The sequence below is a fragment of the Herpailurus yagouaroundi genome, unplaced genomic scaffold, assembly GCF_014898765.1.
Source record: "Herpailurus yagouaroundi ecotype Mexico unplaced genomic scaffold, PumYag 197, whole genome shotgun sequence".
In the NCBI taxonomy this organism is placed as follows: domain Eukaryota; kingdom Metazoa; phylum Chordata; class Mammalia; order Carnivora; family Felidae; genus Herpailurus; species Herpailurus yagouaroundi.
The window spans coordinates 24,398,395-24,413,216 of NW_024412428.1; the positions used below are offsets into that span (position 1 = coordinate 24,398,395).

At 41.1% G+C, this 14,822-nt stretch overlaps 1 protein-coding gene across 1 annotated transcript in view; it reads left to right on the plus strand.

Annotated features, from left to right (window-relative positions):
- Positions 1–14,822, plus strand: part of CPB2 (carboxypeptidase B2) — a 51,090-nt gene that overhangs the window by 33,876 nt on the left and 2,392 nt on the right. The window contains exons 8-10 of the mRNA XM_040448475.1: positions 1,687–1,780; positions 7,806–8,008; positions 11,800–11,887. Coding sequence (XP_040304409.1) covers positions 1,687–1,780; positions 7,806–8,008; positions 11,800–11,887 — 385 coding nt within the window. The remainder of the gene's footprint in view (positions 1–1,686; positions 1,781–7,805; positions 8,009–11,799; positions 11,888–14,822) is intronic.

Consider the following 14,822-nt stretch of genomic DNA (forward strand, 5'->3'; position numbering starts at 1 on the left):
CTAACTGATACGTGAATTTAAACCTTAGGACCCTTTAATTCAATCGTGAACATCTAATATGCGTGAGTTTCCTAGTCAATCTCATCTATACTGGAAACCATTATCAATGGTATTTCTAGCCCATCAACATCATGATTCAGGAAAATTACTCAAGCAATGGAAGTGCAGTCCTTTCTAATTTAATGAGGAGCACATCAAAGCATATTTGAGCATATGTAAGCTCAGAAAAGCCTCCTGAGCCGCACATGTAAACACTAAGGGGAATGAGAATAATCAGAGTGATTGGAAACATACAGGGTTGGACAAAAATTGTTTCGTGGAAGAGGAAGAGGTAATTTTTGCAGAAGAAATGGCTGGAAATGGTGAAGGAGATTGATTGAAAAAGTTATCGCAAGTGAAAGGAACACTGAATAAAAGCTTGTAGGGAGGACTGGGCAAATCCTGAGCTAAGTAAATGAGAAATCCCTAGAACAGTACCTAACAAATTTGTGTCCAATAAACGATCACAGTCATAGATTGATGTTATGATAGACTTGTTCCTTTACTTGAATCACAGTAGAATTAGGCCATCCTTAGCTATTCCTACCCTCCCACTGTCTTTGTGTCTTAAAACTGTCAGTTAGTCCCTGCAGTGTGAGAACCTAATTTCTCCAGGGTAATTCTTGCTACTAAACCATAAGCCCCCCGCTGGAAGCGGACCGGGAAGCTGGGCAGAGGGTTGATGACACCGGGGTAAATTTGCCACGTCATCTCAACTACAGGTTTAAACAAAGTCTGTGCAACTGTGTACATGATCAAATTTCTCAGTTTGTCCCCAAGAACCCAATGGGGCAATTCGCTTTGTGTTCACACACCAGGATCGAATCGGTACAATCAAAGGAACCATCGGGCTAGAAGTGTCTTCACATCTCCACCTCCTGACACTTTTAAATGAGAGAGTTTAATTCAATCTAAAGAGAGCATTGAGGGGTGCCTGGGTAGCTCAGTTGGTTGGGCATCCTACTCTTGATGTGGGCTCAGGTCATGATCTTACGGTTTGTGCAATTGAGCCCCACATCGGGCTCCTCACTGACAGTGCAGAGCCTGCTTGGGATTCTCTGTCTCCCTCTCTCTCTGCCCCTGCCCTCTCTCTCTCTCTCTCTCTCTCTCTCTCTCTCTCTCACACACACACACACACACACACACACACACACACACACACACACACAGAGTCTCTCTCTCAACATAAATAAACTTTATTTTAAAAAAATATATAAATATAAAAATTAAGTATAAATATGAAAAAAATAAAGAGAGCATTGAGACTCATAAGTCATCATTTTCATTCTCATTGAAACACAAAGTTATTTTCCTTTTCTCAGAAGAAATTAAAATGGAAGCAAACAAGATTTAAAGAGAACCAATAACCAGCCTTGCAAAGCCAAATGAAATTTCTGTTGGTATGAGTCAAAATTGATTAAATATCCCCATTTCATCTGGTTCACACTGAAATAGCTTTGAGAGAACATGGTCGAGACCTGGATAGAGAGAGGGCTGTGCGAAAGGAATGCTGTGAGGACAGTGGCAGAGCAGAGTGTTGGGTTTGCAGGACAGACACACAACTCTGGTCACTTAGGCTTTAGAAGTTGTGTCTTTGCTTGAACTGCAAACATGGCCATCCTGGTTATCAGTATTTTGTTTGTTTAGAATCGAATGTGGAGAAAGAACCGGTCTTTTCATGAAAATAATCGTTGCATCGGAACAGACCTGAACAGGAACTTTGCTTCCAAACACTGGTGTGGTAGGTCGTTTGCTTTATTTCTAGCAATGTTCATTCATTTGAAAGGGGACATTCACAGAGAAAGGCCTATTAATTCAGAGTAATTACAGGGGAGGCCTATCTAAATCAGGAAATAATTCAAATAGGCTTTTTAGTTAAGTGCAGTGCTGTAAATATGCACAATTCACCTTAACCCCTCCGCCCTTCCATTTCGTCTTTAAAAAAAGGAATTTGGTGGGCATCTGGGTAGGTCAGTCGGTTGACTTTGGCCCGGGTCATGATCTCATGGTTCATGAGTTCAAGCCCCGCATTGGGCTCTGTGGTGACAGCTCAGAGCCTGGAGCCTGCTTCAGATTCTGTGTCTCCCTTTCTCTGTCCCTCCCCCACTTGTGCTCACTCACTAGCACTCTCGCTCTCTCCCCAAAATAAAAAAAATAAACATTAAAAGAAAAAGGAACTTAGGCTGGTTCCTTAAGGTCCCTTTTAGCTTCAAAATGCTAATATTCTACTTTTCTGGAATGATAATGAAGCGGCTGTTAAAAATCCTACTTTAAAGAAAAAATAATATTCATCATTAGAGTATCAAAGACCAGGGTAAGGTGAGTAGCTGTCCTTTTTAATTGCATAGGAAAGGGCTTACTTCCCCAGCATTCAAAAACATTTTCTTTTGTTTTCACTATTTACTATTTTTATGAATACCATAAACTTATGTCTGGCATAGCAAGAGCCTATCATTTATTGATTTGAACGAGTCAAAGTACTCAGTGGATATTGATTTAGGCATTCAGGAACATTATCTGGGGGCACCTCGGTGGCTCAGTCAGTTCAGCATCTGACTCTTGATTTCTGCTCAGGTCATGATCCCAAGGGTGTGGGATAGAGCCCTGTGTCAGACGTGGAGACTGCTTGGGACTGTCTCTGTCTCTCTCTCCCCCACCCCACCTCTCTCCCCTGCTCCTGTTCAATCTCTGTCTTTCTCTCAAAAAAAAAAAAAAAAAAACAACCACAAAAAAACAAAAAACAAAACAAAACAAGACAAAACAGAACATTGTCTGTTCTCAGGGAGGTAGGTGTTGGTTCACACCCCCATTGTATCTCATAGTTACTACATTTAAGAAACAGCTACAGGGGTGCCTGGGTGGCTCAGTCCGTTAAGCGTCTGACTTCGGCTCAGGTCACGATCTCGCAGTCTGTGAGTTCAAGCCCCGCGTCGGGCTCTGTTCTGACTGCTCAGAGCCTGGAGCCTGTTTAGGATTCTGTGTCTCCCTCTCTCTCTGACCCTCCCCCGTTCATGCTCTGTCTCTCTCTGTCTCAAAAATAAATAAACGTTAAAAAAAAAAGAAAGAAAGAAAGAAACAGCTACAGAACTAAACCTGATGATAACCTTGAGTCTAATCACCCCTTTGTCCTACACAGTGCTGTGTACGTGATTGTACATATTTCTTTTCAAAACAGAAGAGAAAATGTGTGATTTTGAACGTTTCATCATTCTCTCAGAGTGCATGTGAAAACCTCACCGCAGAGTACCCCCCTTATTTCCGTATTTCCTTCCTTCTCTAGGCTAGAGACTCAGTGAGGGAAGGGACCACCCAGTGCAGTGCCTGGCACATGCGGGAGTCGCAGAAATTAATTAAATGAATATAGGAATGACTTAGTTGTTGTAAGAGAGTTACAGATGTAGTAAGCAAGCAGAGGAAGGAGCAGTTAATCTCCCCTCAGACTCACTCCTTTTGTGATTAAGGGAACCACTCAGTGGTTTCTCTGTGAGAGCCGTTCTTAAGATTGTCCCATAAAAGTACCCACTGGGGCCCAAAGACTCTGCCACAGCAGTGATAATTGGGCAGGGGGTCAGAGAAGCAGCAGCGAATATACAACAGATTGAATAGAGCTGTTAGTTACTAAGTGCAGAGCCGTTTATATATGTCTCCCCCTAGGTTTCATTAACTGTGTATCCTGGATGGAGAATCCCAGACTCAGGAGGTTGAATCCCTTGCTCAAGATCACAGACTAAGGAAGTGACAGACCTGGGTTATGAAGCCAGGCTGACTGATTCCAAAGTTATCACGATTCTTCTATGTCTGAGAATCACTCTTCTGTTATAGGTTGCCTTCTGGAACTTCTTCTTTTATCTGGAAGTTCTTTTGGTGCTCTGTTTCACTTAATATTTTTTTACGGCGAAGCCATAAAAAATTTGAATAGCCGAGACGTCAAATATATTGTTACTGCCATCAAGAAGTACCAGAGGCCGCTCTGAGGCGTGGCACTTTATTATTACCCATCACAAGAGTTAGAAACAGAAACAGCAAGCAAATAAAACAAAAAGTAATTATAAGGACTCTTCTTTTTCCCTCTGGTGCTCTAGTATCTCTTAAAAAAAAATTTTTTTTATGTTTATTTATTTTTGAGAGAGAGTGAGTGCGTATGTGCCAATGGGGGAGGGGCAGAGAGAGAGGGAGACACAGAATCCGAAACAGGCTCCAGGCTCTGAGCTGTCAGCACAGAGCCCAACGCAGGGCTCGAACCCACAAGCCGCGAGATCATGACCTGAGCTAAAGTCGGACGCTCAACTGACTGAGCCACCCAGGTGGCCCCCACCACCCCAGTATCTCTATAGTAGTATGTAAGCAAGCCAGTGAGAAAGAACTAAATCTTCTCACTTCCTTGTCCCTGCAACTAGAACACGCCTTTATGATACTTTTTTTTTTTAAGAATCTCAAAGAGCACCTTACTCTTTAATGAGAAATGATATATCAAGCCTGCTTATTTGTTTCATGTTCACTTCCCCCCTTCCTCTGTATTAAAATTGTGTGTGTGTGTGTGTGTGTGTGTGTGTGTGTGTGTGTGTGTGTGTTGGAGGTGGGAATGGAGGTGAGTTGTCTTAGACGGATCAGGCTGCCGCTAACAAAATGCTGCAGGCTGATGGCTCCAACAAGGTAAGTTTATTTCTTGCAGATCTGAAGGCTGGAAGTCCAAGATCAAGGTGTCAGCAGGGTGGGTTTGCCCTGAGGCCTCTGTCCTTGGCTTGCAGATGGCCACTTTCTCACTGTGTCCTCACTTGACATTTTCTCTTTGTGCACATCTCTGGTGTCTCTCTCTTTCCTTAAAAGGACACCAGCCACCCCACCTTCATGACTTCCTTCAACTTTAATTACCTTCTTAAAGGCCCTCTTTCCAAACATAGTACATTGTGGCTTAGGGCTTGCATATGTGAATTTTGGGGAGACAGAATTCACTCCATAACAGGTAGCATTTTGTGAGGACCTCTGGTCTCAAACCTCCTAAGATAGATCCCCTCATTTTCTAAGATGTTAAGTTAAACTGCAAAGTTTTGGTAGCTATTGTACAGTGGAAAATCCTTTCTTTCTTTCCCATGAGACCATAGTGTTTTTTTCATCGCTTTTATGGCACTAAAATACATATAACATGAAATTTGTCATTTTAACCATTCAGCACATTGAAGCATTAAGTATATCCAGTCTGTGAAACCATCACCAGTATCCATTTCCAAAAGTTTTCTTCAGCCCAAACAGAAGCTCTGTGACCATTTAGCAATGTCTTCTTGTTTTCTACTCACCGCAGTCCCTGTAATGTCTGCTCTACTCTCTGTTCTACGAACTTTCCTGTACTAGATATCTTTTTATTCCAGGGTTCATACAAGAGATAATACTTAAGCTCGAAGGGATCTGGGAGACCAAGCACTACAGATGAAGCACCTTCAGCTGAGCCAGATGCAATAGCTTGCCCAGATCGACATGTCTGTTTAGGAGCAAAGCAGTCCCGGACTCCAGGGTCCTGACTCTCCATGAATCTTTGTACCGAAATACTTGAAACCTCTAGAATGACAGTCACAGAATGAGAGTCTGAGGCTGCTCTGTCCACTGCAGTAGTCACTAGCTGCATGTGGCCCCTGAACACTTGAAATGTGGCTTGTCTGAATTGAGATGTGCAGTGAGTGTAAAATACACACCAGATTTCAAAGACTTGGTGTGAAAAAAGGGGCCTAAAGTATGCCATGAACAATTTTTGTATTGACTGTGTTTGAAAGGATTGTACTTGGTACCTATTGGGTGAAATCAGTTGTATTACTAAAATAGGTTGTTGCTTTTGAAATACACAGTTACTTGAAAACCTAAATACGTAACTTGCCGTATGTTTCTACGGAACGGCTCTGGTCTGAGGATTCATGTTAGGGGACCACCTGTTCCTTCGTCTCTTTGATGTCCCCCTACTCCTAACGTAGAATCTCTACTCTCTAAAACTATATATCAGGGGGAAAAGGGCAGGAGTAATCAAAGGATATGAAACTATCAGAATGGTTGGTCTGATCACATTATTGGTTAAAAATACAAATGGGGGAACCTGGGTGGCTCGGTCGGTTGAGTGTCTGACTCTTGATTTCAGCTCAGGTCATGATCCCAGGGTTGTGGGACTGACTCCTGTATTGACTCCATGCTGACAGTGGAGACTGCTTAGAGTTCTCTCTCTCTCTCTCTCTCTCTCTCTCTCTCTCTCAAAAAACAAAAAACAACAAAAAAAAACCCCACTAATACAAATGAAATACTTGGAAAGGTCTTGGATGTTTAGCACATATTTTCTTGTGCCGAAAAGAATGTTTCACAAACATTAAGGTTGTCTCTCTTGCAAATAAAAGGCAGAAATCAGAGCCAACTTGAGGCAGGCAGGACCTGTAAGGATAATGGAGTAGACCATGGAACCCCAGGACAAGGGCAACGAGCTTCAGAAACAGCTTGGAACTGGGCCTGGGGGACTGCAGTGAGCTCTGTGAGTCCTTTCTCTCTCCATTCATCCCTGCAAAGCACAATCGGTTTTTGTTTTATTCCAATCCACATGATGATGATGGTGATGATGGCGACCACGACGACGACACGAGACAAAGACCATGAGGAGGAAAAGCAATGATTACTGAATCTTAGTATTTACAAGGCATCATGCAAAGCACCTCATATACATTGTACTGAATCCTCATGAAATCCACGTTAAATGTATAACTTTTCCATTTAGCAGAGAGGAAAATCAAGGTTTAGACAGGTTTAAAACATTTCACCGAAGGCCATATAGCTATTAAATGGCAACACCAAGCTTAGGATCAAGCGGTTGGGTGATTAACAATATGCCATTTAGCCTCTTATCGTAAAAGGTCCTTACTGCCAAGAATGTTCACTTTGCATCTCCTGAACCAGCAGTATTTCATTCATAGGGTTGCCAAGAGGAGTGAATGAGATACTGTGTGTAAATCTTAGAGTTTCAGGTCAGCTGGTGTTTTCTTTGTTCAAGAGTGCAGCTGGACTGACGCTAGGATCTTCCTCTCGATACCTAGTTATCAGCGGAGGGATTCAGAGTGACAGAACACAAGTTAGGGACCTAGTTCAAGATTAGTCAACTGTTTCCAGGCAGGAATAATGTTTGGGGTCAGAGGTGGCTCCCTGAGGCTCCACCCCTGTGAATTAAAGAAGAAAGGTGAAGGGGTAGGAGGCAGGCTACCATCCAAAGTGATGTATACTATAATTTCTCAAAAGGATGAATAAACATTACTCTGGCCCCGAACATTCCATCTTCTTTTATTTGCCAAACCTCCTTAGCAAGTAGCATGGAAGACAGACTTGTATAGTCTGAGTTCCCAAATGAGACTCCTTTTATGGACCACATTGATTAGTAATTTTTAAACTACAAATATCAGAAAAACCAAGCTCACGCTGGATTAAAGAAAATGGGGTTTCTAAAAAAATGGGGTTTCTCTATCTCACAGAACCACAAGTTTGGAGGCAGGGCTGACGTCTCTGAGACGTCCTTAGCCACTTTCACAAAGGGTGCAAGATGGCTGTCCCCAGGCAGCGATTGTTGGGGTGTTTGTTCTGAGGGCATAGAAACATCTGCTTCAATAGAAACATAAATATGTTCTTTACAGAGCTCTGTCTAATCCATTTCTCTAAAAGTTTTACACCATGGGTATTAGGAGGATGCATTGTCAGGGAAATCACAAATTACAATGGCGTTTGCTAATCCCACTCTATCCATTTCACTTCAGAGGAAGGTGCATCAAGTTTCTCTTGCTCGGAAACCTACTGTGGCCCTTACCCTGAGTCAGAGCCAGAAGTGAAGGCAATGGCCAGTTTCTTGAGAAAAAACATCAACCACATTAAGGCTTACATCAGTATGCATTCATACTCCCAGAAGATAGTGTTTCCATATTCCTATAATAGAAGCAAAACCAAAGACCACGAGGAGCTGGTAAGTGCTACTCAATTATCTTTTTTTTCATTGGCATTTCAGAAATAAAATAATACCAAGTTCAAGAATCAAAAACTGTGGGAAAAATTTTCTCCTCTGGAGGACAGATGGAAAGATGCTTTCTGTTTTGATCTCGTTCTGCTGAGAGTCACCCTGGGTCAGGGTTCACTGAGGGAATATAAAGAATGGGTCCTATTCTGTGGACAAGAACTTCAGTCCAGTAAATGGGTATCTAAGAAAATAACTGACATACTGCTTGAAGGTCAGGGGGAACCATTCCCCGTGGAACTGATCTACATATAAAGCCCTAACAGCAAGGACGAGAGTCTCTGGAATTGTGGGTCTGCTTTGTGGTACCTCGCTTTCAACAACAGATAAATCAAGTCCTGGTACCACACTCATTTAATTTGATGTCACCGTTGGGAATTGTGTGCACACTGCCCTCTCTAACCCCCAGGGGTTTGGTCCTAGTAAAAGCACCTCCAATTTCAACACCGAAGCGAGAACCCCCTCCCACCTTTTTTTGGAATGTAGTGAATGATACAGAAGTTCAAAGAAGACTCATTTTGTCTGCTAACCCCTCACTCCTTTTTGGTCCCAGATGTCCTATGTTTGGGTTGATGGCAAAGGATGCAAGGGTTCTTGATGGATTGTAGCTGGGATTGGCCGAATTCTCACCTCAGATGCCTTCCAGACAATGGAAGGGTTATGGCAACAGTCTGATTCTTGCCCAAGTTCTGATCTTTATGTCGTGTTCTGTTTCTTACTCATTTTATTCTGGTTCTCTTTCCTCTTGCTCTTTTTATGTTTTTAAATTTGTATGTTTTTGTTATTGAAGTATAGTTGACATACAATGTTGTGTTAGTTTCAATTGTACAACATAGTAATTCCATAGTTCTATGCATTATGCTCACTGCAGTAAGTGTAGTTACCATTTGTCACTCTATAACATTATTACAATATTATTGACTATATTCCCTATGCAGTATTTTTTTAACCCATGACTTATTTATTTTATAACTGGAAGTTTGTACCTGTTAATTTCCTTCACCTATTTCATCCATCCTCCCAACCCCCTCCCTTCTGGCAACCACCAGTTTCTTCTCTGTATTTATGACTCTGTTTCCATATTTTTGTTTGTTCATTTGCTTTGTTTTTTAGATTTCACATGTAAGTAAAATCATATGGTATTTGTCTTTCTCTAGCTTATTTCACTCAGCGTAATTCCCTCTAGATCCATTCATGTTGTTGCAAATGGCAAGATCTCATTCCATTTTATAGCTGGGTAATATTTCATTGCACATACACACACACACACACACACATACACACACACACATCTTTATGCATTCATCTATCAGCGGATACTTAGGTTACTTCCATAACTTGGCCATTGTAAATAATGCTGCAATAAACATAGGATCATGTATCTTTTCAAGCAAGTGTTTTCATTTTCTTTGGGTAAATACCCAGTAGTAGAATTACTGTATCATATGATATTTCTATTTTTAATTTTTGAGGAACCTCCATATTGTTTTCCACAGTGTTCACCCCGATTTACATTCCTATCAAACAGTGTGCGAGAATTCCTTTTGTCCACCTCCATGCCAACACTTGTTATTTCTTGTATTTTTTATAACAGCCATCCTGACAGGTGCAAGGTGATATTCATGGTAGTTTTGATTTGCATTTCCCTGATACACGGTGATGTTGAGCATCTTTTCATGTATCTGTTCACCATTTGTATGCCTTCTTTGGAAAAATATCCATTTAGGTTCTCTGCCTATTATTTAATTAGATTATTTGTGGGGTGTTTTTTTTTTGTTTGTTTTTTGTTTTGGGGGTTTTTGTTTGTGTGTTTATTTGGTTGGTTTTGGTGTTGGTTTTATGTCCTGGTTCTCTTACAAGAATAAACTATAGCCACATTAAGGGCTAGCAGTGGCTGATGACAAATATAATGTTATTTGCACTTCCTGAAAATAGCTCATTTAGAACATAAACGTGCTTGATGCTTGCAATTCTTTCTTCTTCTCAAAGGAAAACTTTTAAGGAAAGCTCCTTTATTGGTGTCATCCTTGAAGAAACGAAAGGATATTTATCATGATTTGGAAACAGAACTAGTCTGATTTTCCCTTATTTTTGGATTACTGTTGTCACACGTATTTTGTTGAGTTATTTGGTGTAAAATATTGTGTTTGGCGGACACTGATGAAAGAAGCATTCGGTAGGACCCTGCCCTTTAAGAGAACATGATATGGTTAGGGAGCTCAGCCATGAGCAAATGTTACAAGTAGCTATATTCAAGGTGCAGTGACTACTGAATAAGTTGGCCCAGATGGCGGGTCCTCAGTTCTGACGGGGCTAGCATGGGGGTGGCCTCGTTAACTGATTCAGAAGGAAATGCTAGATACGCTTGGGGATAAAGTCCCTGTCCCTGAGGAATTTCTCATCTCTTAAAGGGCGACATACTATAAAGAAAACATAATAATAAAGGGCGATTGCCATCGAAGAACAGATACACTTTCAGCCAGAAATGGAAAGACAGGAATTCTATAGGCAGACCGGGAAGGGAGGACGTTCAAAGCGGAGGCGATGTGTCCCCGCAGAAAGTGTGTTCAGGGGACCCTGTGGGTGTGAGAGTAGAGACTGACGCCATCAGAAAGTAGATGTGGTCCGCTTGTTGGCATGTCAGAATAAATTTGTGTTTTGTTCTGTAGACACTGGAGGTCCATTACAATTTTTTTGAACAAAGGAGGGGTACAACATAATATGCGCTGATAACTCCTCTGGGTTATTCAAGAGAGTGACAGCGGATGCTAGCCTGAACTTCGCAAAAGGTCTGGATAAGCTAGAAACAAATGTAGTGGAACAACAGACTTACTTATTAGCCTGCTCCACACTGGGCACATGATCCTTTTTATGTGATGAGTCTTTAGTAGTTATTAGGCATTTTACCCAAGAAGAGAATGGAGTTTGCGAGAAGGAAACGAAGTAAGCATTAGGTATATGTAGTATTTACACAGGTTGCATTTAAAGTTTGGTGATGATTTTGTGTAGGAATAGGGTAACCCCAGGCGGTTTGCCTTTGGAATACAGTTATACTTCATTGTATATAAGAAATGAACTCCTAAAAAATGCATGTGAGAATTATTTTTTCTTCAAGTTAAATCAAATTTTCAATGTACTAGAAGAGTCTATGTTTAATGCCACCCAACTGTGATTTCCATAAAAGTTTATTTATTCTTACTATGCAGATTTTTCATATCAACAGTTTTCTCTAGCTTTATTCAGATATAACTGATGTTTAACATCATGTAAGTTTAAGGTGTACAATGTGATGATGTGATACACTTACACATTGTTTAGCTGGAAATTTAACTGGAAATTTATATAACCAACACTCCCCCAATTCATTCACCCTCACCCCCCTAGCAACCACCAATATACTTTCTTTTTCTTCACCTACACAGTTTGATTCATTTAATATATGATGATTTTTTTTTTCAACGTTTAGTTATTTTTGGGACAGAGAGAGACAGAGCATGAACGGGGGAGGAGCAGAGAGAGAGGGAGACACAGAATCGGAAACAGGCTCCAGGCTCTGAGCCGTCAGCCCAGAGCCCGACGCGGGGCTCGAACTCACGGACAGCGAGATCGTGACCTGGCTGAAGTCGGACGCTTAACCGACTGCGCCACCCAGGCGCCCCTATGATGATTTTTTTAAAGAAACTTCTACTTGTCCTGCTCCAAAGCTGCACATTAACTGAAATTTCATATTCTATTGATTTCAGTCTCTCGTGGCCAGTGAAGCAGTCCGTGCTATAGAGAATACTAATAGAAATACCAGATATACACATGGCAGTGGTTCAGAAAGTTTATGTAAGTATTTCTTCTTAACATCTTGGAGAACTGTGAGCTACTAAAGAAATCCGTGTGTTTGGTTTTTCTGTGTGGATTTAATTTTTCTAAATGGAACTTTTAAACCAGGTCACACGTAAAATAGTTGGATTATGACAATTAGAAATGAAAGCATAATAGCTATGACAGCACTGAGCAAGGCTATATTAATAAATGAATACACTGAAGACAAAATGGTATTTAAGAAATCGTGTTCATTGCTACAGAGTAGAGATTATAGAATTGTCATCATAGTAGGTGAGTGAAGGAGGAAAGGTCATAAAGGGTTAAAAGAATGTGTTAGATGCCAATGGCCACCGTGTAAGGTTGCACAGGTTGAACACTACACAAATCTGAGGAACACTCTTTACACTAGATGCTTGATAGTGACAGGCGGTGCTCACTAGAGTACATTATAGTTAAATGTCTGCTTGTATCACACTGATGATAGCTCATATAGGGCAAACTCTTAAGAAATATTTTAAAATTTAATTTCTGCTGGCAGATATTTATTGGGGGACTCCTTTTTACCCACATTGGGAAGACAGATAATGATTTTTATCTTTTGAAACTGGAGGGGGAGATGGAGAAAGAGGAAGAGAAAATAAACATGTCACCAGGTGTCCACAAACTGCGACCCACAGGTCAAATTCAGCTTACTGCTTGTGAGGCACAGGCCTGTGAGATAAGAATAGTTTTTCCATTTTTTAAATGGTTGAGGGAAAAAAAACACAACATAGTGAGATTTTGTGACACGTTAAAATTATATGAAATTCAGATTTCAGTATCCAAAAATAAAGTTAAAAAAAAATTTTTTTTGCACTTATTTATTTTTGAGAGGCAGAGAGAGACAGAGAGTGAGTGGGGGAGGGGCAGAGAGAGAATGAGACAGAATCCAAAGCAGGCTCCAGGCTCTGAGCTGTCAACACAGAGCTCGACGCGGGGCTCGAACCCACAAACTGTGAGATCATGACCTGAGCTGAAGTCGCACGCTTAACCGACTGAGCCACCCAGGCACCCCCCAAAAATAAAGTTTTATCTGAACGCAGACACACGCATTTATTTATGTATTGTCTATGATAGCTTTCATGACAGTAGTATCGAATAGTTTTATGACATAATTTGTGGCCCACAAACCCTAAAGCATTTGCTATCCGATCCTTTACAGGTTAAGTTTGCCAATCTCTGATGTGAACAACTAAATAGTAAAATAGAGTATAACCCCATCGATATGTGAAGAATATAAAATAGTCTTAAGGGTTTGAGGATGACTGCAGGAGAGAGAGGTTACTTAGCTAAAGTGACCTAGGAAGGTCTCTCTCTGTAGGTGACACTTCTGGGAGACCTACCTGACAAGTGGCTGCCCGACAATGGTGTCAGGGGAAAACCAAGGAGAGGAAATGGCTTGTGTAAAAGCCCTGAGGCACTATTCAAAACCTCAAAGTCTTCTTTAGCAGGTATGATCTACGGGAGTAGAAAAATACATTCAGCTTAATCATCACATTCATGTGATTTTCAATAAATTGCTTTACCCCTGGATGTCCTATTAGTAGAAAGTCCAGAATCTTCCTCTTCCTCCTCAACCAGCCCTAAAATGTCTCACAACAAAGTGGGGCCAGATTGGTCCACATGGTGTGTCTGTCTCTTGATGTCACTGGTCCGCCGTTACCTTTGCTGACCCAGGTCCTTGCTCTGTCGGGGAGGCACCCCACACCCTCCTTTCACAATTCAGAGCTTTCTTGATTCCCATTCTCTCCTCTACCATCGTTCCCCAAAGCATAACCATAGAGCCTCAGGGCCGAAGAGCTTTAAAAGTAACTTTCTGTTGTGGTGAAATCAGTCTATCTCTACATACTCTTTCATTCATTCATTCGTTCGTTCGTTCGTTCGTTCGTTCAGTATACATCTGTGTGGTTGTGTGCATAAGCATGAGAAAATGGCTAGGAGAAGAAATGCCAAATACTGATAGTGGTTGTTCTGAATAACTTATTTAGTCCACTGCTGATGGATATTTTTCGGTATTATAAACAATGCTTTGGTAAGTGTCTTTGTAGTTAATTCGAGTATAGGTATAGAAAGAGGCAAAAATGATCACTTTACACGTTACGTGATTGTCTACCTGGAAAACAGTAGAAATCAACCAAAAATATTAGTAACAATCAAAAGTTGAGTAATGTTTGGGACACCTGGGTGGCTCAGTTGGTTAAGTGTTCTGCTCTTGATTTTGGCTCAGGTCATGATGTCATGGTCACAAAATTGAGCCCTGAGTGGGGCTCCACGCGTGTGTGGAGCCTGCTTAAGATTCTATCTCTCCCTCTCCTTCCACCACTCCCCTGAGTGCACACACACACTCTGTCTCACAAAACAAAACAAGAACACAAAGTTGAGTAAGGTGGCTGACTATGAACTAACTATACAGAAACCTAAAGCTCTCTTATATAAAAAAATAATAATAATCAGGTAGAAAATAAATACCCCTCTATATGTACATACACACACACACATATACATACAGATACATACATATATGTGAATTCATTGTTGAATGCATATATGTGTCTACACACACAAATAAATCCATATATCTATGTGAAAAACCTAGAAAATTTTACTGGTAACCATAAAAGAAAATAAATAAAAGGAGAAATGCAGCATGTTTTTGAGTGGGAAGACAATATAAAAATGTGTCAGTTGTGCTAAATTAGTCTGTATATTTAATGCAATCCTAATGAACAGTTAAGTGACTTTGAACTTCATTTGAAAGAATGAAGTTGAGGGGCGCCTGGGTGGCGCAGTCGGTTAAGCGTCCGACTTCAGCCAGGTCACGATCTCGCGGTCCGTGAGTTCGAACCCCGCGTCAGGCTCTGGGCTGATGGCTCAGAGCCTGGAGCCTGTTTCCGATTCTGTGTCTCCCTCT